General features: G+C 34.7%; 1 protein-coding gene across 5 annotated transcripts in view; it reads left to right on the top strand.

The window, feature by feature from the left end:
* Window positions 1-25,724, top strand: part of STXBP5 (syntaxin binding protein 5) — a 105,294-nt gene that overhangs the window by 36,576 nt on the left and 42,994 nt on the right. For all 5 annotated transcript variants that reach the window (XM_054280652.1, XM_054280650.1, XM_054280651.1 and 2 more), the window contains exons 5-11: window positions 2,772-2,906; window positions 4,049-4,112; window positions 6,489-6,572; window positions 15,431-15,554; window positions 16,602-16,680; window positions 22,642-22,796; window positions 23,809-23,881. In XM_054280652.1, coding sequence (XP_054136627.1) covers window positions 2,772-2,906; window positions 4,049-4,112; window positions 6,489-6,572; window positions 15,431-15,554; window positions 16,602-16,680; window positions 22,642-22,796; window positions 23,809-23,881 — 714 coding nt within the window. The remainder of the gene's footprint in view (window positions 1-2,771; window positions 2,907-4,048; window positions 4,113-6,488; window positions 6,573-15,430; window positions 15,555-16,601; window positions 16,681-22,641; window positions 22,797-23,808; window positions 23,882-25,724) is intronic.

Below are 25,724 nucleotides of genomic sequence, written 5' to 3'. Positions count from 1 at the left end.
TTAATTTTTCAGAACAAAAAAATGCTGTCTGTGGCCAAGTGATGCAATAAGCAGGTATTGCATCACTACCAAGAAGGCTCTAACCTTTTGTTTCCATCCTCCAAAAGGAGTTTGAATCCCTTCAATCATCAATAACAAGGCTGCTCAGGCCATTCAGATGGTCCTAGCTTCACTGATTTTTAGTTTTTAAGAGGGCAGTAACACTTCCAAAGTTTTTTAAAGTATACATAGCTTAAGGTGAAGCCTTAATTAGTGAGGCGGGAAGCTCAATGCATGAACTTTGATGTTGGAAATATTATTCTGTAAATTTTTAAACTAAATACAGTTATCTGAAATGAGTCATTAAGTCAAAATGTAGTGGACTTTCTGAAAGTTGGAAGACGTACAGTTTTTCTATTAAGAAAATAAAATAGTAATTTTTTTTAATTTGCACATGAATAACATTTACTACTTTCAGGGAGAAATGTTGGTTCTTATAGCAGGATCAGCATGCCATTCCTTTTGGATTTACCAAGTTTTTCTGTGAAGTAAATGATCTAGTTTAGTTTATAGAAAAACCACACAAGTCTGTAGAAGAATGGTAAAATACTTTGACAAATAAGGTTAAGAACTCTGTTATGTGCCTATTCTTTCAATTTTGAAGTCTTTTCAACCTCCTGCCTTTGAGAGTTTGTAAATATTTTGTGAAGCTATTTGTTCTCTTCATTTGCTATTAGCATTGAATCAGTTCATTGTTTGCTAACTCTTGACAAAATTAATCTCAGTTGCACAAAGGAGACAGTAAATTGAAAATCGCTGCGTATTCAAGAAGTGTATCGAGAATATTGAGGAGCTACTTTAAATGTTGCCCTTGGGCTATAACAGTCAAAACTGAAGGCCAAACTTTTATTTTTGCCCACTTCAAATGATGTGAAATAGATTGGTTTTCATAACGAAAGTGTTGGGCAATTGTAATTAACAATATTAACTTGCTAATCAAGGCAAGCCTACAATCCTGCTACTGCTACTGATTACTTTTTCTGGCTGCTAGGCCATGATTTTGGATCCAACTGATGTGGTTGCCAGCTGCTTCTGGCGTGTGGAGTGCTGGCACAAAAAGCTGCTGTAGTGTTCCAGAGTGCTGAAGGTTTATGTTTATCTTATCATTCTGCCAGCCTGGGAAGAATGTGTACCAATGTCTGTGATTTAGCTTCCATCAAAATCCTCTTTTTCAAAGGATGTTGGGGAAACACAAGTTTTCAACCTGTGGTGGTTGCAGATTAGAGTTCTTTGTTAAATGTGTTACAACATCTGCAAGTTGAGTAGGAGGGGCATTTTAAATCATATATGTAGTATTTTTTTTTTCTGTCAAACATCAGTGAAAAAGTTAATGCACTCTTTTATTTTGATATCAATGTTCAAGGACAAGAAATTGAGTTGGAAAGCAGATAGATTAGTACTTGCTTGAGCAAAGTCCATTTCCTAATTAGGGAGAAACAAGTGAAAAAACCCCACGATCCAGGGGTATCTGAATCTGAATCCAGGTACTATCACTACAGAAGTTTTTACTTTTGAAACCTGCAGTGCAAATTAACATCTCTTCAGCCACAGCAATTTCTCTCTTTGCTGCTGTTAGATTGTCCTTTCAGCTGAAGTTGGTGTGCATATGCAGCATCTAATGCAAAGGATCTAAAGCTGTTCTTTGCATAAATACTTAACAGGCTTGTGAAGTGATGCATGGATTTGGCAATAAGCAACCCAATTGGGAGAAAACAAGAACATAAAAAATTGTGAAGCTGAGGATTAGAGGCGACAGAACAAATTCTTGTTGAATAATTGTTTTTACCTTATCACTAAAACATTTCTGAAAGCCCAAGTTTGATAGCTAAGTAATTTGGCAATTTCTTTCAATGTCAGACCCTGTCAGATTAAAATGGTTTAGAGGTTCCAGAAAGTTTCTAGACTCCAATTTCTAGCATTCTGTCAGTTTGTTCAGACATTATTTCCTTATCTTGAAGAAATAGTTAACAGTAATCAGGACCCAAGGGTGCAGAAATAATCAGGTTTTCAAATGCTAGTATTTGGGCTGGAGCTACAGTCAAAAAGGAGTCCTCTGCTGGTACATACAGTACATACAGTTGGTAGCTGTTGAGTCTTGTGCAGGTACACCTTTCTAGCAGAAGAAAAGACTAAAAGGCAGAAAATTAAAATATGATTGAAGTAAAGCTGCAGCCTGAAATTTAAACTACTTTTAAAATTACTTTTATAATTGTTTAGGATTATTCTAAGGTTTGTTCTTTTGGCATTAATTTAGATGACATGTGAACTTACTTTTCTTGAGTTTTATCTTTTGTCAGTCTCCTTACTTGAAATCAGCCTTATCTGCATGTGAAAACTTCTAAAATTCTTTGTTCTTTAAAACTTTGAGGTAGATATAGATTCCAAAGGGAGATTTAGAGACTATAGGAGTATTGTATTTTAAGTTTGACATGACAGCAATCAAATACCTTCAATAATGTTTAAAGGTGACTGTAATTTCTTTTTTTTTTTTTTGAGTGATTTATGAGTTTTAGAATACCTTGCTTTCTATTTTTTGTTCATCCTAAAGTTCTACTTTGTCTGTTCATCTCTTACTTTGGTCATGTACTGGCTTTTCTACTTGACCTCAAACTTGTCTTATGGATTGCTGTTTGCCTGTTGCCTTATTTCTACCTTTTGGTATCATGGACTTTGCAATGCAGGATATCAAAAAGACATTTCTTTAATTTCTTTTTGGTGGCTTTTTCTTTCAGGATAACATTTTGTCACCTGCCTTTCCAAAGCAAATGGCTATATGTGGGCACTGAAAGAGGAAACATTCACATTGTCAATGTGGAATCATTTACTCTCTCAGGCTATGTCATCATGTGGAATAAAGCCATTGAACTGTGAGTTTAACCAATTTTTGTCTGCGGAGGGGAGGGAACAGCAATGTCCCAGCTGTTGTTAACATCAGTTGCAGGAATGTCATTGTTTTCTAGAGAGGCCTCCATATTCATCTTACTGCACTACATACACTATCAAAGTGCATAGTCATGTAGATATTTTTAGTTTTAAGAATATGAGGTGCTAATGTTAATATATGTTTCTTAAATTTAGCAGTATTTTATCATAGCTCCTGGGATAGACATGGAAATAGACAAAATAGACAGTATAGAAATAGATTTAAAAATCTCTATGTGTTGGGATAAAGCAGAAGAAAAAATAATATACATTAAAATATGGTGTGGCTGGTACTTGGACAGACATGTTGCTTCTGCAGTTGGGGATTAAAGACCAAAGTGTAAAGATAATGCATTTTTAAAGAGGGCTGATATATTCTAAATTGGAAGTGACTTTCTGAAATGCAAATTTAAATAAGTCTATGCCAAGACAAAAATACATTTTATAGCTATTGTCACTGCATCTCCTTTTTTCAATGTTAAAATTTTATGCACAAATATAGTGGTTAGTGGGGGAAAGATGTAGTTGTGTGCTGCTCTTTCTTGTGCTGGTGTTTTGTTCACAGTACATCTTTCCAAAATACATGAAGTCTGTCACTTGCCAAAAGGTGTTGAAGCAAACACAGCTCTGTATTAGTCCATCTTCTTCAGTAGCAGGAAGTCCACATAAAGTGTTAATTCTGTGTTATTGTAACAATGGCCATCTTGGGCAGTTTATGAATAGTGGCAAAACCTGTATTCCAGTGTAAAAGTAAACATTTGATCCTACAGTGTCAATTCTGTAACAACAGATATTAGGATAAAATGTTTAAAGTTAATGTGGTTTTTTTGTTTGGTTGGTTTTGGCTTTTTTTAATGTTGTTGTTGTTGATAGGCAATAATTAGTCTTTCCTTAAGACAGAAAATAAATGTCTACAAACAGAGACATTTATGGACTTGAAGATAAAAGTGAAAGTTACTCCATTTTGAAATGTCGCAACTTGCTTATGTGGAGTCTGTATCTGCAGAATCTGTATTACTTCAAATCATTTTGAGATGCCATTTAGGGCAGGGGACAATTCTTTTTAATGGAAATATTTCTTTTTCAGGTCATCCAAATCTCACCCAGGACCTGTTGTCCACATTAGTGACAATCCAATGGATGAAGGAAAGGTAGGATATTTTAACGACTATTCAATACATTATTTTCACACCAAGACTTTTTTAAAGTTTACATACCACTGCTATTTAAGGAAGGATTAAGTATGTGAAGAACAACAAAGGTTTTAGGCCTTTGTTGTAAGTAACATAAAGGTACTTCATTGAAAGTCACATAAAACCAAGTACAGACATGAATGTAGGACACATTACTGGAATAAATCATCTTGTAATTTGAAAACAGAGATGAAGATGATTAGCTGCAAAACTTTTGGAAATAAAAGCAGAGACTTTTACTTATGGTGATAAAAATTAAGATGTTACAAAAAAAACCAATCAATCATAACCAGAATGCTTAAAGTGTGATAGAAATTAATTCCACTTTAACATGCTCTTGTGTGTTATTTCACAACTTATTATGCTTGTTTATATAGCATATTTATATAGAATACCATGTACTTTCTCTTTAGATTAACTAATCTGAGGGTTTTGTGGAATTTGCCATCTAACTCATACTCCCATATTAGGCCATTTATTATGATCACTAGATGCTGTTTGCTGATGAAACTGGCCTACCGAAAAACAAGATATTTCAGAAAAATAAACCAAAATATGTGAGAAAGATCTATGTATTAGACTTGTATTTTCATTCTTATGAGATAGTATTAACATAATCATCTATTCATCTTAAAAAGAAGTTTTACAGTGCATGTTCTTGAAGCCCTTGCAAGACACGAGTCCTTGTCCTGTGAAATACAATTTTGCTTACTAGTGCTCTACATAGGCTGGAGGAATATTTTTTGTCTGTGTTGTGTTTTTCATGACAGTAGTAGATTACATTGGAGAGAGGGAATGATCCCACTGTCTTAGCAGTGGTTTGAAAGCTTTAGCTAGTTATCAGCTTGTACCCTAAACACCTGAGGTTTCAGTCCAGCAGAGAATTTAATGAGAAGAGTTTTTTTTATTAGTATGATGCTCACTGCAGTAAGTGCATAACTAATGGGTTTCTCTGTAGAATTAGGTTTGAATCACATTCCAGGCTTATGGACTGTAGCATATGAATGCAATGAAGCTGTTGTAATTTCAGGAAATACAAGTGGTCAATTAACTTTGATGTATTTCACCCCACATCCAATTATTGTCAAGTAAAGTTTAAAAATCACTGGTTTTATTCATCAGGCTATAAATAAGTGTTTTGAGATCTTGACCTTATGCTTTTCATATTTCTTGTAAGGAAAACATTACTAAAAAAGCCCCGTGTAGTTGCAAAAAATTCCCCGTGTACACACTTTTAAAATGTGTTCATGCTTTTAGCTTTCCAATCAGTGGATTTTCTAATGTTTGAAGTTAAAATAGAAAAAATTATAGTATATGACATATAATAATTTAAAAATAATCTTGCCTACATACACATAATGTTAATGGGAAAAATTAAATATTCACTTCTACTAGATCAATCACGTCTAATATTTATGATATTTTAGTGCTGTATAGCACTGAAAGAGATGAAATATTTTATTTGTAAGCTTGTAGGACATCTGTTAGTACTGGAGACAACTGTATACTTTGAAAATCTTAACATTCTGAAAACACTGTCTAGGCAAAACCTCTAGGTGTGGCACTACATTTTTCCTACTGCCTTATGTTGGACATGGTTTATGTCTTTTTTTTCCATTAAGAGAAGTAGCAGTTAAGTTAGGAGACTGAAATACTTAAATAGTCAATGGTGTGTTAGAACAATTGTTAGGAGCAATTTGAGTCTTCACTCCCTGCAGTAAAGATTTAAACTTGCTTCTTGCAAAAGGATTAGTTGGGAAATTATCTAGTTTAGTTTATCTAGCTTTTTTCCTATGAACAAGTAATGTTTTTGAGGTTCCTTCAGCCAGTTATCTCAATTGTGATTAACCTCTGGAGAAACCTCATAGTATATAGTTTCTTAATAGACAATGAATTCTTATTGAGAACTTCAGGGGGAATGTTGTATTCTTCCAGCAAATTTAAGCAGAATGAATTCCAGTGAGGGAAATGCACAATGAAGTTCTCCTTTTCAACACCCCTTATTTTCACTCAAGGTGGAATACGCATAGCAAGGGTTAATATAGATCTTTCTGCTACACAAAGTGATTTCCAAGGAAACTTCAGAAGGATACTTTGATTTTTTTCTAGTTTTGCATGAATGTCCATTATATTTTCTGGAACTTGAGGCCAATAAGTACAAAGTAAACCTTTCTAATGTTGAGGCCTTTGCCTCTTTAATTTTTGTTTTTATAACTACTTGCTGTTACTACATGTACTATTATGCTGCATGTCTTTTTGGACAAGAACCTCAGGATTGCAAATGATATCATTTTGATTTTCCTTATAAAGAATTAATGTATTTTCTTATTGCAGCTTCTGATTGGCTTTGAATCTGGGACGGTGGTATTATGGGACCTGAAGTCAAAGAAGGCAGATTATAGATATACACATGATGAGGTAACATTTTTCATCTGCATTACTTACTCTGAGCATATAATTCAAATAGTGACTTTTATTATTTTTTAATCTCCTGCTTCTGTCACCAGTGGATCAATAAGTAGGTCTCTTTGAAATTGCAAGTACTGGAAGTTTTCTCTAAAAGAGCAGTAGGGCTTGGATCATAAACTTCAGACCAAACAACTTCACTGAGTTTAAGTGTGTAAAGTAATGAATGGTGGCATGGATTGGATTTCTTCACTAAGCTTTTAGATCTTATTTCTGTTAATCGTGACTTTCACCTGTGTTAAGGGCTTAAGTTGAAAGAAGATGGTTTATCAATTTCTGTAATTTGGAATTTCTCACATATTCTGGGAACTGCGAGAGAAAAGGGTGGGGGAAAAAGCACTAAATAAATAGTCTCACTACAACATTTCTCTAACCACCTTTTCTCTGTAGAATAAGATCATGATCAATTCTCTTTGAAATAAGACTGGGGGAGGTTTAAAAAAACAGTGGTATTAGGTGCCATTCATTTCTTTAAAACTTGATTCTTGACAGAACAGACTTTTTGAACAACTGAGATTAAGAAAAATGAGTCAGCATAATATACAAGTTGATGTATTTAATTTAAAATAATATAAAATTGGTCTTGATTGCATTTTGTTAACTGTAAAATAGCTTTGTCATTGTTCAGTACCAGCTTTAGGGTTTTTGTTGGGGAAGGGGGACAGGGTTGTTGGGTTTTTTTGGTGGCAGTTCTGGCTCAGTACTTGTACTTCTGTGTATTCTACCAATCAAGAGTTTGCTTGGAGGAGGAGGCTCTGAAGTAGTCTAAGCCTTAGATCATCAGAAATGTCCATATAAGCCCCAGAATGTGTTATGGAAAGAGCAATCTTTCTCCCTTCCATTTTCATTGCATGAAGCTAATTAATTCCCTTTATTTTTTTTTTTATATAAATTTATTCATGTCTTTATCATCTTTTTCTTCCTAGACCTCTTACTTGTTGTGTTCTTCCCTAACTTTTTTAACCATTCTATTTTATCTTTGTTTTGTAAAACAGAAACACAGCAGCATAGTATATATGAAGATGTGGGCACTCTGGATTTATCATGTGGAATAATTGTCTTTGGCCTTGCTTTCTTTTTCTCTTGATCTTGATATTGGATTAGTCTTTTGATGCTGCAAGCATAAAGCAGATGCTTCCTTGAAACAACCAACTGTAAAACCAGAGACTCGTTCTTCAGGTGTCACTTGTCAGGTCAAAGTCCTGACAATTAGGCATTGTTTTTTATTGACATAGTTGGACAGTAAAAATTGAAGTTTTTCGGCAGTTTTTCACTGAAATCCTGATTTCTGCTTTGAGTGTGGTTTGGTACTGTCAGCAGACTTTACTGTCTTAATATTGTTGTTCTAATTTTACAAGTTGCTTATGAATAAACTGAGCAGATGGGATCCCTGAGGGTCTCTACCATTTAACTTCATCCATGAACTAATCAATTAGTGCCAGCCTGTCTGTACTCCAGATTGCTTTACTTCCTTAACCAGTTATTTACTTGTTCAAAGCTATCTAATCTGTTTAGTTTAGGCTTCCTTTGGGATACATTGTTCAAGGACTTTGAAAATTTTGTAGACAGCTTAAGTGGTGTTTCCATGAACCTCATGCCTGTTACTATTCTTGGAGGTTAAAATAGAATTGCCTCTCATGTTGAGAGGTATTTAGCATGTTGACTACTTCTATCTGGTGTATTATACTCATCCATATGTCAATTAACTCTATTCTTTATTAAAATTTTGTTGCAGTTTCTAGAAACTTACCTAAGGTTGACACCATACTGCTTGTTGGTTTTTTTAATTTTTTTTATTTTGTGGTCCATTTATTTAAAAATTAATATCTGTCTCAGTCCTTTTTGGAACCAATTTTGACTTGAGAGGCTGCAGAGATCAGTGAATAGTTCAGGTGTTAAATCTTTGAATTTCTTTAGGATTTAGAAGTGAATGCATCTAGATCTTCAGTTTGAGGTTTTTTTGCAGAAGAATTAATGAGATATCTCAGTCAGACCCAGTAAAGAAATGTGTTTATCATAACTTGGGAATGATTAGGAAGGGAAGAGAAAAAAGTGACAAGCTGGTAATGTAGTGGTTTCCTTGCTCAGAGTCTTCCTTGCACACAGAAGACTCAGAATGGAGCAGTGCCCTGTCTCAAGGGATCTCCTCTGTCTCTGGTTACTGTGACGCAGAGCAAAGTTCTTGGCCATTTTATTTCCTGCTAACAAACTGTGCGAATTTGGACATTTCTGTGCAGAGAATCTTTCTGGCTAGCTTCTTGCTGATTTCCTGGTTTCATGGCATTGTTAGAGAACTTCTTTCATACACTGACTGTAAGGGCTGTGTTCCATCATGAACATGTGTGCCAACCCACCCTCAAGGGACAGGGAGCATCTCATGTCACAACATGCTTCACCTCTTCTCTCACTGAGGGTAATGCATGTGACATTCTGCCCCGTTGCAGGAGCAGGACTTGAAGCCTCAGGATTTATGCGCTTGGTTCTCTGCTTGTTCTTGATGAGGGCTCTTCTGAGTGAGGAGTTGACAACCAGTAAGAAGAGAGTTACTTAGTCCAATCTTGTCACACTTGCCATCTTAGTGAGTGGCTAGGCTTCCTCAGGCATCATGAGCAGGGTGGCCAGGACATTGATACCATAAAGAACGTGTGCTAGAAACTTTGCCATTGCATTGGTTTCCTCCTCTCTCATCACTTTGTAGTTGATGTTATTCTTAAAGCATGTAACTTGAAGGTCTTTCACCATCATTTGGTGCAACTTTCTTAACTCAAAACTTCAGATGTGTGCAGGGATCCAAATGTCATCCTTTCTTCCTTAGCAGAGGAAGATCTTAATGAGGGTCAAAATCTCGGCATGTCCAGAGGTCTGTGGAAAGATACCTGTTATTTCCTGAGGGAAGATGTTGAATCCAATTATATGGGTTTGTAGCTTCCTGCTTGGTTTCATTTCAAATGGCCTGACCTTTAGGAGGCTTTCTTGAAGCAAATTCCCATGTTGTGGTAGGGCAGTCTCATTTGCTGCCTGAAAGCCAGGTTAATGGAACTCTGTGCACACTTTCTTCCTCTCTGAACACGTGTGCCTTCCCAGCACCCGGGGCCAATAGCTGTAGCACAAGGACCCTAAGACACTCACCCCAAGCACAGGAGCAGGTGGGTGACATTAACCATGGCTGAGCTCTAGGTCATGATTAGGGTTACTGCTGATTGCTGGCATGTTCTTCCCTCCAGAACATTCTACTTACAGGAAAATTCAAAGAATTTAGCTATAATTTGTAGTTGATCTTTCTATATTATGAATTAAATCCTGAACTTAAAGTAATGCATATTTTTTATAATAACAGCAATACCTTGAATATTTAAAATTACTTAGAATAATGCACAAGTGTAACATTCTTTTTCAGAGAATTTGGAGGAAATTATTTGTACATAGTGGAACTGTAACTGCAAATGAACTTTTGTTTAGGAAATCTCTTTGAAACCTTTTACTCAAAACATCCCTTTTGTCTTGGGCAGGCTCAATGAAACAGTAAGACTAAATTCCTTTTGCATCATTCTTAAGCCTTTTATATGCAGACATTGGGGATTTAAGGAAAGTACGCTGTGCATTTCTGTGTGAAATACAGTTTATATTGCAGTCATTTCCCAACCTGTATGTTCATGAAAGAAATTAAACTAATTTCTCAAGTATTTCTTTTTCCTAAAAAAAAAACCCCAAATCCCTCAACTGTAACTTCTGAAAACTAAAGCTTGTTCTATAATCAAGTCTGTTCTTCAAGTAATATTTTGTTTGTTCTGATGTCAAGTAAGCTTTGACAGCATTAACTATAATGCATTATAGATTACTATTTTTAGACTCACTGTTCTGGTACATGGTTGAGTGTAAGAGATTATTTTAGAGCATTAAAAACATGTCAAAGTAGCTTGTGGAATTAAGAGGACAGGAGGAAGAGAAACAACCCCAGTATGTGACTTGCCAGAAACCAAAGTGTGTCAATGTATTTCATTTCATCGAAACAATCTTCATGTTGTATTGTCATTTAAGTCTCATTAGCTACATTTTTTTTGTTTGTTTTCTTCCTTTCACCGCATTTTTTCCTTTCCTTAGGTTGTTGACAAGAGAGTTAGCATAGGTTTAAAATACTTTCTTTGTATATTTTGGTGAACTGTTAGAAAAGGAGTCAGTATCATCATCCATTCATGTTTAAGCAAAAATGCTGCCCATATCCTTGGAAATTAAAGGACTGTCATAATAAGGCTTTGAAATCTGGATAAGATATGGTAAATAACCAGGCTGGTTTGCAGAATAACTAATCATGGACTTTGCCAGTCATGCACAGTGTATTTCAAGCTCAATTAATGTCGCAAGAGTAAAGGATCATTGAGAAATCCAAGGAATTATGAAAGGACTTATCAATGTCTCTAGTGTATTCTATATTTGCAGTAGTCTAAATTTGGTGTTAGAAAACCGGATTAAAAAAATTTCTCTTGAAAATGGGGTAAACGGCTTAAATTAATAACTTTTGTGTTTACATCATTGAAATCCTCCATGCTGTTCTGGTTTTGGCTGGAATAGGTTTAATTTTCTTTCTAGTACCTACCAAAGAGTTGTGTGTTTAGATTCACTATAAATAACTTGGATATCACACGGATGTTTTAGTTGTGTTGAAACCTTCTTTTTATTGAAATTATTATACTGTTCTTACCTCAACCCATGAGTTGTACTTTTTTTTTGATTCTACCCCTCATCCCACTGGTGAGTGAACAGCGCTGTGGTGCCTGGTTGCTGCCTGGGGTTAAACCATGACAGATGAGAAGAGTGGTCTCAAAATGTTCCAAAATCATATGCATGTGGCTAAAATATGTATGAATTTAAAAGAATGGGATTACTTGTATCAGTATTTAATGAATTGAAACTGCTAAATTCCCCTGGTGGAAAAATACCATAAAAGCTTTGGTCTTTATTGATGAACTTGTCTCTTAAATTGCAAAGTTGCATTTAAATTATTCATTTTTGTACTTCCTAAAAGCACCAAGAACTAATAGTTATTTTCAAGGATATTTACAAGCTATTGCCGAAGAAAATAAATTTTGCAAAATGTTTTTAAGTATGCAATAATCTCTTGAAAAGCTGGTGATATACTTAAGGTATTTCTGTAGGAGTCTTGCATATAAATGCTTTTAATTTTGTTCCTCAGACGTTTTTTGGTTTATTTGTGATTGCTAAGTCTCCCTCAGTTAACTGCTGCAATAGCTGCGAAAATGTTTCTGTCTTAAAATCAGGTATACTCACCTTCTTTGCAGGCAGCATGGCAGCAATTTTTCCACATGGGATCATCTTTCTGGAACAGATGGTGAATTGATTTTGTGTTTGAGTACAGCCTGTCTCTACATAAAACTCAGGGATAGATCCTACAATTTCTAATAAAGTTTAGGCATATATAGGACAGCAAACTCAATTGTGTTGTTAGTCAAAAAAGTAAGATTCAATTCCCCACTTCCCCAGAAAATACATAACTGTCTCAGAAGTTTTGAAACAAACTTCCCTAGAGTCCAGAATAGGTACCTTAAATTTGAAGTAAATGAAGGGGATAGTAGGAATATTTCTAATAGGAAACCTTCAGTGGTAATTAATTAAGTATAAAGTTTTATCTAGACAAAGTTGGTTAATTTTTTCTTGGAGTTCTTTCTGTTTGAGTTTCTGTAAAGGTTTCCTGAATTTGGTTCATGTTCATAAATGGGAGGACTCAGAATGAAATTTAGGTCAGGACTCGGTTTACCTGTGCAGACAACTCCAATAATGGATACAAATGCCTAAAATATAACAACAATCATCTGTGGTACTTGGGTATGATCTTGTTATAAGGGGTTACTTTCTGGTCCCATCTGACCAGAAATTATTTGTGACACAGTTAAATCTGCACCAGCTGATACAAGCATACTGCTGCATTATGGTACCAAAAAGAAAACGGGAAGCTTTAATCATGGTGAGAATTAAGATTAAAACATAATTATTTTATTGTGCATCAGTAAGTTTAGTGTAAAATATTAGAATAGAAATAAACTACTCCTAGTGGCTCTTTAGTGTCTTAGAGGATTTGTTTTGCAGACTCAGTGGATTCTGCTTCATTTTTCTATTTTATGCATTCGTCCAGATTCCAGCACTAATATTAACTCTGGAAAATGTTAAAACTTCTTTGCTCTTCTGTATAGAGATGATTTTTCAGATATCAGCTTTGTTTTGGTGATTGAGATTCTTGCTAGTGCTATCAGCTAACTAGTACTACTTGAGATTATTACACTCTTTTCATTATAACTTTCTTGTCAGTAGGCCAGCTTGTTGTGTACCTTGAGATAGTGCTGGAGCTACTTATGAAGTTGGTTTTTATTTTTTAAGCTTACAAGAATTTGTGAATTGTGTGATTGCAAAGGATATTGCTCTATGCAAAAGTTTATCATACCCAGCCCACAGAGTTGTTAGTTGGATTATTTTAAAAAACATAAAGCATATATTTCAGTTACATTTAAAAAAATATTTAGCTGCATTACTAAATATAACAAGTGACTCTAAAACTAAAGAGACTAAAACTAGGCAGTAAATAGCCATAAAGCCAAAAGGCTCATTGTTCTCTTTCAGAGGTTTTTTTTTTTAACCTCCATGTTCCTTGCAGAAAGTGAGAGCAGTCATTCTTCTCCTTTGTGCTCAGATCTTTTTATCTTCTTAAGCATTAATGCTGTTTCAAGAGTAACAAGTTGTTGCATTTCCCTTCTCTTGACATATTTTTCAAGAAAGGAAGTGATAATTTCTCAGATTTATTCTTGCTTCCTTTTGTGAAACTTGCTCTCCTACTGTAGAAATAGTTCTTAAGACCTATTTCTACATAGATGTGAATCAAACTGTTTCATTTACAAGATGGGCTACCTACTGTTGTCAAGGTTAGACTTCATATGGAAGATTATGTAAAATGTACTGATTATATTGTATTGCTAAGCCTGCTGTAGACATTTATTTTGTCAGTGATGAGCTTTTTTAAATGCAGCCTTCTCTTTACTGAGTCTGCATGCTCAAAATTGTTGACCCTTTGCTTTATTTGGTATGATGTTGGTAAATAAAAACTCAGTATTTATGCAAGATTTCTTTTATTATACCAGTTTTTGCTATATAAAAATTTATTTGACAGGCAGAATGAGCAAGAGAATTTCACTTTGATAGTAGGACACATCATGTGAGGCATGTAGGTTTGTTTCTGAGCTACATGTGTAAATGTCATACTGATACACAAAATCTGTCTTAAAAAAATCTATAGTGATTCCACAATACATAGGGAGCAATATTAAATTTCACAAAGAAATGCTAAACTTAATATGTAGTTTACATATGTCCAGATGTTATATTAGTCTATATGAGGGAAATTTTTATTGGAGACTCTAGACTCATGCAGCATAGCCATTTTCCTCTATCATTTAAGCTCTGGATTCTCCCATTCAGTTTGCTGGAACCTGTCTTGTCTCTCTGTATAACTTCATGAAATATGAAGACCTGATTTGTGTATAATCAGGTTGAGCAAAGCTCACTTGGATCTGTCCTGAGATATGCTCTTCACCCAGTAATTACTGCTTAGGTTGTCATTGCTGGTCACATTTCTCTACTGCTCACACACCCAGGTTTCCTCACAGAGGAAATCCCAAGGCCCCTGCAGAGCTGGAGTGAGTGTAAGCCCTTCTTACAGACAGAATCACTACTGAAGGTACCCACTGAGGGTAAAGTCCATCAGTTTTCACTCATTCAGCACCTGCTTTTCTAGCTTAGTAATGTCTTCATTACAAAATCTAGCTTTTCAGTAATACCAAAGTTCCATATGTCTTGCAGTTAACAGTTCCTTTTGCACCTTCTGGATAGTAGAGAAATGCATTAAGGTTTCATTATGTACTGATACTTTCTTGCTATAACTAAAATTCCTTTGAATATCACTTAATGGTTCCATCATGTTTCCACATACTAACAGAAGTGCTGGAAGCAGAAATGGCACCAATCCTTTCTTGCTAGTCAATATTTTTGCCTTATTTGTATTCTTTGCATCATTGTTTACTTTCCTCTTGCCTGAAGGCAGCAACTAGATTTCATTTATTTAGCTGTTTTCTGTAGCTTTTATGTGGCATGGTGTAATCATTCCATTCCTAATTTTAGGAATCTAGAGATGATTTTGTATTTATGGAAAGATTTACTAGTAGATTCTTGTGCTTTACTGCATCTCAAAGCTGCCATTGCAATATTAGAGCGACCAGGCTAATACTTTGCTTTCATCATCATAATTTCAAAAAAATCTTGTTACTTCAATTTCTGTTTTATGGAAGTTTTGACCTAATGCTTGCCTCTTGTGCACATTCACATAAACATCTCAAAACAATATGTAATACTTGAACTTAATAGTCTCATCCCATATTTTTTGTCTGGACAATATGTTTTTCCCAATACTGAAAAATTTTGGTTAGCAAAGCTTAAATAAGTGCTTGCAGTTATTGTCTTCATGCTACCCTTTATGGGAGAATACTTCAGTACTCTGCTGAGGAGGGTGGGTTCGCCCTAAACAGAGAAGACAGTATTTTTGATGGGTAAAGTGTGTCTGAAAGTACTACTTATGTAAAAAAAAAAACTTGGAAAACTTGACGTGGGTAAATTAAGACATAATAGGATAGGTATTATTTAATTAGTAATTTTTCTAATTGGCATTTTCTGTTTAATGTCATTGAGGAAGGTATAAGAAGAAAATGATAATAAGATACACAGCTTATGTTGTTCTGCTTTCTCTTGCATAGGCTATCCACTCTGTGGCTTGGCATCATGAAGGCAAACAATTCATTTGTAGTCACTCAGATGGTACCTTGACTATATGGAATGTAAAATCTCCTACCAAACCATTCCAGACAATCACTCCACATGGTAAGGTGAAAATGAATACCCAATGCACTTGACAGCTCTTAAAACACAGAGAACTTGTTTTTAATAGAACTGTGTTTTGCAAAAAACAAGTATTAAAAGTGTACTTGCAATGCAGTAAAAATCTTTCTCAGTCGTGCCAGTTTCTCATAGATTTCACTTGAAAAAAAAAATCTTTATGAAATAAGAATCCAAATCAGTACAGCTTTCTCTAATTCTCTAAACTTAAAGCTTGTCTTTTAGACAATGGCACTGATCTCAGAGTTAACGAATGCATATTTTGCAGGACATGCTTTTTGTTATATCAGAATCCCATAGATTGTTTAAAATACATATAAGCAAGTACCTGTTTTATGTATAAATGTGTAGATTACCACATAAATTTTTGGGAGGGTTTGTAACAGAACAAGAATAGCATCTAGTAAGATGTTCCCACTTCTGAGAGGTCTTGCATTAATGTTAATCTATGAAATTATCATTACATGTTGTTCTTCTGTGAAGTATACTGCTGCTCTTCTAGTAAGTTGTACACAAATGCCAGGCTTACATGATGTGCATGTCTCTATTTCATGTCTTTGCAACTTATTTACTTAGGATTTTCAAGTGTGGATGTATCAGTAAGGATAATTATGAGAGAATGGGCTTTTCATGCTCAATTGAAGTCTTAGCCCTTAAGGACAATACTTAGGGTAAACCTCACTTTGCTTGTAAGCTGACCAATTTTAATTGCAAAAGAGTAGGCACAACATAAATTTTAAATCTCCTAGTGCCACTTAAAACAGCACTTTAGGGGAGGATTATATGTTTGAAAACAAATTTTCTACAGCAGTCAGGTTTAGAGTTGCTCTTTTTCCTAAACCTTCAAAGTTGCTGTGTTGAGAGCTTTAAGAAATGTTTAATTATATTATTCCAAGGCATACTCTATTACTGTCAAAGTTGTTGAATATATGTTGTGTGAATTTTATACTTCTCAAGCTGCACAGTGAATTTCATTACTTGCCATAATGTTATGGAACTGCAAGATTAACACAGGAAAATAATTTACTTTAGGAAAGCAGCTGAAGGATGGAAAGAAGCCAGAACCCTGTAAACCTATCCTTAAGGTGGAATATAAAACAACTAGAGCTGGGTAAGAATTGTTTTGTATGCAAAATGAGCAAATGTAACAGTGCAACACTCTGGGAATGGACTTTGTTTCCCTGTTGTTGGGGTGCATCTTCTGATGGTACAGCTTTGTTTTAGCTTTAATAAATCAGATATTGATGAATGAAATACAGAAATTTGTGTGAATGAATTACTGTATACAAACCAACGATGCTGCTAATTCATTATCTACACTCTTCTTTCATGCTACTAAAACTTGTATGCGTTTTTGCTCAGTTTTTTGAGAGTTCTGAAGAAAAAAAGGCTGATGATGCAAAGAAGACACCAAAATACAGACATGATAAATTGAACTTTGACAAATAGTATCCCAAATTGAATATTCTTAATTTTGAATACATGTTCCTCCCCCTAAAATGTTATTAACAGGAGTTTTTCTAGTACATGTAGTTTTTCTATGCCGTGAAATATGCCCAATTATGCATATTGAGAATGCAACAAAGCAGTAATTGCAACAAGAGGCTCAGATGCAATTATAGGATCTATAAGGTAGCATGTTTTGTTACCCAGATTGCAGCGAGGGTGGATGGATTTTCTGAACTGTGTGGAATTTCTTTTATTTGTGTTTCCAAAGTGTTTGAGTAAAAAGTGCAATATTAAGATAAAATATACATGGAAATCTGTTCAGCTATTTGCAAAAGCTGATTTCTTGTTTGTTTGCTTTCTTTTGTATTTGGGGGGGTTTGTGTACCATTTTTATTTGCTTTTCAGGCATTCAAATCTGTAGAAGATTGTTTATTAAATGATACAGTGCAGTATTGTGTTTATATACTCATAATATCACTGGCTTTAGGTGTTATTTTCTTCTGCTAAAAATGAGGTAAATAGAAACTTAAAACTGTCGCTGGCTCCCAGTTTTATAAAAATCTATCATCATCTGGAAAGTGTATTTTACTTGCAAAAGTCTACATCTGTCTGCATAATCCATTCTCAACTGAAATATCAAAATCTTATTTAAAGAGAGATAATAAAAAAAATCTCATTTTCAGCAAGTTACAATTTCTGCAATCAAAAGCCTTCTTTTATTCTGAATAGTCATTCTGAAAGATACAATTACTTTGGAGCTTGTTCTGTGACATAGTATTACAATGTGAAAACTACCTGACTTTTCACATAGTATAAGGAGGAGTTTATTGTAGCATAATTTCTAATAATTCTTGATAGTTTGGGGTAGCTACTTTTTCCTGGTTTGGCTTTTTTTTTCTGTTGCGCCTTTCACTTTCTGGTGTTTATCCAAACTGAATGTTTTGATACATTTCAATTTACTCTTCTCTCTATCTTTTTTTTTGTTTTATCTTCAGTGTACTATTAAATCTACAATTTTGTACAATTGTTTTCTATCTTCAGTGTACTATTAAATCTATAATTATTGATAACCCTTCCTTTAAGTAAGAGAGGGGGGAAAAAAAACTGCAACAAGCAAAACTGCACTGGTCTGTATTGTTGTAGAGAAGCAGTGCACTGGAAATCTGCTTTCATTTATTGCTATGTGTACTTCAGTTTGTACTCAATTTTCAGTTTCTCTTGTAATCTTACAAGAATTTTAAGGCAAGACAGAACTACCTTTTAATGCCTGAATTTTTGATAGATTTTCTATTTATCATTTGAAATTGTTTATTATGAGCAAGATTTTAATTTTTATCTAAAGTGCTGTCATTTCTTATTAATGGTTTGATTTCTGTAGTACAGAAGAGAATCGTTTCTGGACAGGACAAAATTTTTCAGGCTACTGAACCAACATAAGAAACATATCAAATAAACTTTTTTCTATGGCAGTTCATGATAGCTGTTCTTAAAAACCAAATCATAAAAAACCCGGAAGGAATCAGAACAAAGTAAAAAAGCTTACATTTAAGAGATACTGTTTATTGCTTATTTAAGTTATATTTCAAATCTTTATTAGGAAAAAATGTTCACTATTTCCATGCTCTATTTTGAACATCTTTCTATCAACGCTTTTTTGTTTCTCCCTTGCCTATCCCGAGTGCTCAAAGATCTATGTCTGTTTTAGTATTTCCTCCAGTGGAAAACATTTCATTGATATGCTCTGAAGTGGGTTACTGCTTCTAATTCTAGTAAGCTGGTTTTGGGAAAAGTGGTTCAGAACCATGCAAAAGGAAGGACCATAATCTTTGAGTACCCTATATTAAGGGCTACAGCCACTATTCTTTTTACTGTTGCAGCTCTTTTTAATTCCTCCTCAGTTTTTTTTTCCTGCATTTCGTTTTTCATATTGTAAAACTGGGGTCAGGACAAAAGAAGGACATGAGGCTTTTCCTGGGCTTTATTGGCTACCTATTTACTTGCTAACTTTGTGGAGTTTTCTGTTGCTTTTTGTTTGGTCGGTTTGGTTTTTAGGTTTTTGCAAATAGTGCAAAAAGTGAAGTGTCCGGAGCCAAAGTAACTTAGGCTACAACAAGAGTGTGTCTGTAGCTTTATTTCTGGGAGAAAGGTTACTATTGATGAATAAGGGATGGAAAAAGTACATTCTTCGTATATTCCTTGTGCAAAGTGACATCATTTGGCAATCTCAGAGCATAATGTCACTGTACTGCAGCCACTCTTCATCTAAAATACTTCATCCTTTTCAGAAGCACTGAATTTCGAAGGTAGCTTACCTTTCACGCTTTCTGGTTCCCATATCGCTTTTATATGTACTTTTTCTTCTAGAGGCACTCTCAAGCTTCCTTGTGCAATTCTCTCCCCCTCCATATTCCGTCCTTGCTGACACCACTTTCCACGTGTGCAAGATCAGAGCCCTGTATTTACTCTGGTTGATATTAGCATTATGGTAAAATACTCTGGTTGATATTAGCATTATGGTAAAATTGCCAGTGTCTAATAGAAATTAAGAGCTCCAAAGTCTCCATGTAAAATATAATTCAGAAGTATTTTGTCTTGGTAGCTGATGCAGCTCTCATTGACTGACTGAGTCATCTCTAGCGAGATGATTGTGTGTAATGGGGATACCGAGGTTACATTAGTGATGGGACCTCCCACCAAGTAAAAGCTGATAATCTGTTCATTTAGTTTGAATACTGCTATTTTCTTGTGCCAGCTTATTAGTTGAAAATCACACTTCCCAAATTAAATTAATAGTTTTATCTTCACTACTACTTCAGGGCTTCAAGTATTAAGGTAAGCTAACTCTTGAAGTCTTTTCCATCTTCATACTAGGATTAACTTCTCCACAGATTCATTCAGGGTTTGAAAAGTAAGCCAGATGGTACCAATGGCCTGATTTCTCTTTATACCATTCTCTCTCACATCTGGATTGTCAGAAGCTGGCTCACATTTTATAGTTTACTTCTAAAATTGAACAGAAACACCCTACTGGGTTGTGAGCCACTCAACTCTCAATTGTACTATGTATTCATACATTGCAAGACCTAATCCTGTGTTTTCTGAATTTTTTTGTCAATGACCTGTTGCCCCCTTTTATAATCAATTTCTTATAGTATTCTCCAAGTGATTTTACATATTTCACTGATGAGGAAATTCTTGTAAGGGGATTACTTGCAAACCTGTTGAAGCTGAACTGTTTCAAAGAATCTCTGCATGAGCAGCTGCTATAAATTGCTATTAAAAATGCTACAAAGCAATTCTCTAAGATCTGAATCCTGAGTTTTTTAAAATGTCTTCCATTGTTTCTGGTAGGTAAAATGCAATTCCCAAAGCTGAATAAGTCTCATCTATTATACAAAGTACAAATCTACATTTTTATTTCAAACTATGTATTTCTAATTGATGTGCACTAACCTTTTAATATGTATCGCAGCTGAAGGGCAACATTTTAATTAGAAAATGCACAGTTTGTGTTTGTGGTAAATCCATGGTTTCATGAAAATATGAAGAATTCATACACAAACTTTTAGTGGTCTTTCTGGCAGACTCAAGTCAGGTTTAATCTTTGAGTCATTTGTGAAAAATCTGTGTGACAGATCAGTGTGCTCTATTCTTAGCTCTTCCATTCCTTGCATCTAAAGGATACTGTCTCTGGCAAGCCTGCCCAAAGCAGTTTGATTACCTTGAGAAATAAAACCTGGAGAAGCTGACATACAATTGTCACTGTGATATATGAAAATTAAAAATTGAAATTTGTTACTTTGTTAATGTCAGTTGATCCCAGTGAATCTGCAAATATGATAATTGCTACAAATTGTCCTGGCAGCATTATTGTTTCAAAAACCTAACGATTTCTATGGACAAAAAAATACTGCAGTAAATCATTCAAACACAATGAGACCTCACCAGCATTTTTCTATTCACTAACATCCTGAAAAATACCAGACTAAGTTCAAGTGTATAATTTTCTTGAAATTTCTTCAAGGACCTGACCATAAAAATTGTGTGAAGTTTCAATATGAAAAACTGAGATTAAATGAATACTCAGAGAAAACTTAATCCTCTTCTAGAGATACACTCTGGGCTACTGTTGGAGGCAGGATATTGAACTTGATGGACCCATGGTCTGATTTATGGCCATTCCTTTGAGGTCTCTTCCTCAGCCAGCAGTGCTCCTTGATCCTATCAAATCTTGGGTCATAGGTCTTCTGGAAGATCAAGCAGATTGTGAAATACTTGTAGAAGCTGAAGGCTTATCTCATCTGCTCTGCCTTCAGTGCTACAAACACAGAGTAGATCTCAGCCAAGTCTTAAACTCACAAACTGCAGCATAAACCAAACCTTAATATACAGTTTTCAAGAATTCTGACATATCTAGTCTCACTTTGTGTTTCAAATGCCAACTATGGAAAGCCATTTAGACAGTATGAAAAAGATAGTATTGTAGGAAAGGATATTTAAAAAAAAAGGTTTCCTCTCTTTTTACAATATATCAGGGAGGGGTTTTTTTTCCTGTATAAATTTTCTCCAGGTACAGATACACTAGCTATTTCCAAGGAAGATGCAAATGAACGGTAGAACTTCTACTGAAAGTGAGCATCAAAGTAGATCAGAGGCAACTGATAGATATGCAAAGTGCCTATTTTTCCTTCAGAAATATAATGTGAAATTTCAGGCAATAGTCAGTAATGGGTAACATTTATGTAAGCTGTGTACTTACAGTGAGTTTACTCTCTCAAAAGGATTATGTCCTATTTCAAGCATAAGCAGTATTAAAATGAGTGATTCTTAGCAATCAGGAAATAAGAAAATACCTGGTAAAATGAACATATTTACTTCATCTTGTTTTTTAATAAATGAAATAGTAAACCCTAAATTATGTGCATATTGGGAATATTTGGATGTATTTAAACATGTTTCAGCAAAGGCTTTTCAAAAAAGTTTCAAGGGAAGCTTCTAAACCCTTTTCAAGACTAGAAGAAATATCTCTTCTTTGCTCTACTTGGCTATTTGATTTTGCAGTGAGAATAAAGAATGACAAAGTAGTGTCTTGAATTTTGTGCATGGTGGTGGGGGAAAAAGAGATAAAACATCTAGAGTAAATGTGTGAAGTTACTGAACAGATGTTATGTCTTTAAAGCCTACCCAGCAGTTGGTTGCATCTCCAAGACAGTCATATTACTGTACAGCAAGTAAATGGGACTGTTTCTTCCTGATTTTGCTGGGGTGTTTTATGTTATGGGAAAATGGGACTGTTGGCAAATCTGAATCTGCAGCTCAGTAGAAAGGAAGCAACTTTAAATTAGTACAATTTAAAAAAAAAAATCTCATCTTGCCAAGAAGTTATAAAGATTGGTTAAGTCAACAAAATGTTTGGGGGAGATGTTTGACTTAAACAAGAGTTAGAGTAAGATTTGAAATACATACCCAAGCTGTATATTTCATGAGAGCTGGTTTGCATTATTTTTACTCCATCTCTGCTTAATGATATTTCATTGAATTTTATCATAAGGTTGCAAAACCTGCCCAACCTCTTTTAGTGTGTTATCCTGACTTGATCCTCAATGCTTCTGCTTTATTCCAGGGAGCCTTTCATCATTCTCTCAGGAGGCTTGTCATATGACACTGTAGGAAGAAGACCCTGTTTAACAGTCATGCATGGGAAAAGTACTGCTGTGCTAGAAATGGATTATTCTATCGTTGATTTTCTAACCCTGTGTGAAACTCCATATCCTAATGGTAGGTTCTGTAAAGATTTTTCTCTGTACCTTGACTTCTTATCGTTGGAGTTTTATCCCATCAGAATACTCTTTACTATTGTCTTTCTGTTTTATCTCTGGGGATCAGACTGCAGCAGCAGCATCTGTTATTCCTGTTGTCTGAAATGTGTTTTACTTGCCAAAACATGAATAGAATAGTTCATTATAAAGCCAGTTTTGTGTCTAGAAAAAAGCCAATTACTCATAGCATGTTTTTTTCTTTTTAATCCCAAAAGCATGTGCAGACCGAAAGCATTACAACTTTAAGCTGTAGTTACTGGAGCAGATGTGTGCATCTCTGCATATTTGGGCACATAAGGCCTTTGCATCAGTGCTAAACCATGAGGAGCATTTTTGTATTATTTTAAAGTTTTAGTGGCTTTATTATTCCCATATTTAGATGGATTTCAAACTAACCTGTAATCTCTCTTTTACAGCAGGGGATTTCTTACCGTAGTTTAGGTAGTTATTTCAGATGAATAGTATTATATTGCTGATGATTCCAATGGTTTTAGCTGTCAGCTACCATCAGAGTATATTAAACTACTTAGCTTGGAATTTGAGATCTGGCTGAAAGAGGGCAATTTAAACTTTGAAAACTCTTTCAAGTTTCTTATTTTACTATCAAGTCAGCTGTCTTTTGTGAGCAAGTAAAAGTTAAACTCCACTGAATATAAGCAAAAGTAGTTCAGGGATGGGAGGATGTTACTCAGAAGTTGGCTCTTTCACTCATATAACCTGCTTATAGAATTTACTCTGCATGCTCCTTTTTCTGTTATTTGAACTGTTGAGAATATTGAATAAAAGAACATGAGTTTTCCAAATTTACCTTGGATGATTGAGAAGTCTGCGTGTATAAAATATCTTCAAAAATTGTAGTAATCTAAGTGACTTCGTAATCTCAGCTGCCAGAGTGCAAGCACTGATTCCATTCTTGAGGCTGTGCTTGCATGGGCTCCATTTACCAATAGGTAACCTTTTGTTGTTTTCAGACTTTCAGGAACCATATGCTGTAGTTGTTCTCCTAGAAAAAGACTTAGTACTGATTGACCTTGCACAAAATGGGTAAGAATCTTCTTAATCTTTTAATTTTCATCTTTCATTTTTAATCATTGGCTCCAGTGATCAGCCTACTGTTCTGCTTTATAGCTTTTTAGTCTAACCTAATACATCAGGAGTTTGAAGAAGTTTGAAGTTTTGGGGATCTTGCAGTTTTGAGGAAGGCAGCAGGGAGAACTGATCAGATAACCCAAGTAATTTTGGCTGTTGTCATCACTTAAATATTTGCTGATCTTATTGCCAAATAAATTGCTACCTGTATTGCTTAAAGTAACTCCATACTGATGCAATAATATCATATATATAAAATTTGCATGATAACATCTACTGTCTGGTTTACATCTGGGGTAAGAAATTGCTTAAAAGGAGTATGCTACTGCAGTATTCACAAATAATACCTGCCTAAAACATCATGAGTCTCTTATTGCTTTGTCCATGGAGTAGTCCATACACTATTATTAGTGGTGATTAAAAATTCTAAACACTACAAAATATTTTTATGAAGGGTATTGAAATTTGTGTGGACAATAACTACTAACTGTTAAGGGATCAGGAGCAGAGGAGCTAGCTAAGACCTTGGTACTGTTCCTGATTAAAAATCTCCAATGGTCAATGGAGAAAAATTCTTGTGAAGAACATCCTTCTAAGGCAAAACAAAATCCTGTAAATATTTGTCCTCAAAGTCAATGGTGACACCTTAGATAATAAAAACTCTATGGAATTTTTAAGATCAAGTTTTGTCCTGGTATCTCTGCAGCTATTTAGCAATTTCATTTAGGTTTTCCAAATGTTACATGGCCGTATGCTGTATTCAAAACTTGATTCTGATATACCAATAGTGTGAAGTGTCAACATTCATATTTAGTTTGAAGTGCCTGAAATTTGAAGTAATGTTAAAGCTTATTCTATTTCATGCTAAAAGATTTTCAGCAGTTTATGTTTTTGCAGTGGTCTTTGTTATGGTTGACTTGCAAACTATTAGGTTTTTGACACCTGAAAAAGAAATAAAATTAATACCAAAAAAATCTACAGGCTTCCTTTTACCTTGTCTCCGGGATTTGTCACATTTTGTTAAAGTTAAGCCTCTTCTGAGTGTAATTTTTAAAATATATTTGTAGCTTTCCATATAGCCCTGTATAAAGTTCCTGATGCACAGGATGTTTTCATCTGTTGTTGTTAATTTTTCCTTGAGATGGGTTGAGAAGCTGTGTCTTTTCACCTCCACCAAAAAAGGGGAGATAAAAAAGGGAAAAGAACATATAGCATGCTTTTCTCTGGAGATAAATGTTCTTTGAACACAGATATATTTACCTCTGTTAGTACGATTGGCCTTTTTCCTCATTAAGCCTCTGTCACTTTTCAGATGGAGGTAGTGGTGTGTATGTTCTTCTAACTCATAATTGAGTATTCCTATTTGTAATTTTCAGAAAGTGATCTTGGAGTTGCAAGTGGATTAAACAAAATTTGTCCATGCAAAATGCTGGACAACTTTCTGTTTTAGTACAGTGTGCTAATACCAAGTGAGATGGGAGTCTTCCTTCTTCTATGCTAGAAAAATAGACTGAAGAGTTAGAAATAAATTTGTAGTTCCATGTTACCACAACTGAGACTTGGCAGCTTAATTTTTTCCACAGGCCACTAAATTAGTACACTTTTGAAAATATAAAATGACAGGGAATAGTAATGTTTTAGAAAAACTCTAAAAACTGTACAAACTTTAGATTCCATCTGGAGAACTACGCTATCTTTATAGTGTACTGGATGAGCAGTAAAGCTGTCTAGTGTATTTGTTCATGATCTAATTTGATATGCATGTATTTTTCTCTGTACAAAAAGAATGCCAGCTTAG

This window comes from Melozone crissalis, unplaced genomic scaffold (assembly GCF_028551555.1).
Source record: "Melozone crissalis strain CALT ecotype California unplaced genomic scaffold, PUWL_Pcris_2 ptg000027l_1, whole genome shotgun sequence".
NCBI classification, from domain to species: domain Eukaryota; kingdom Metazoa; phylum Chordata; class Aves; order Passeriformes; family Passerellidae; genus Melozone; species Melozone crissalis.
The sequence above is the reverse complement of the archived record's forward strand: the minus strand, read 5'-3'. Positions and strand labels throughout refer to the sequence as shown.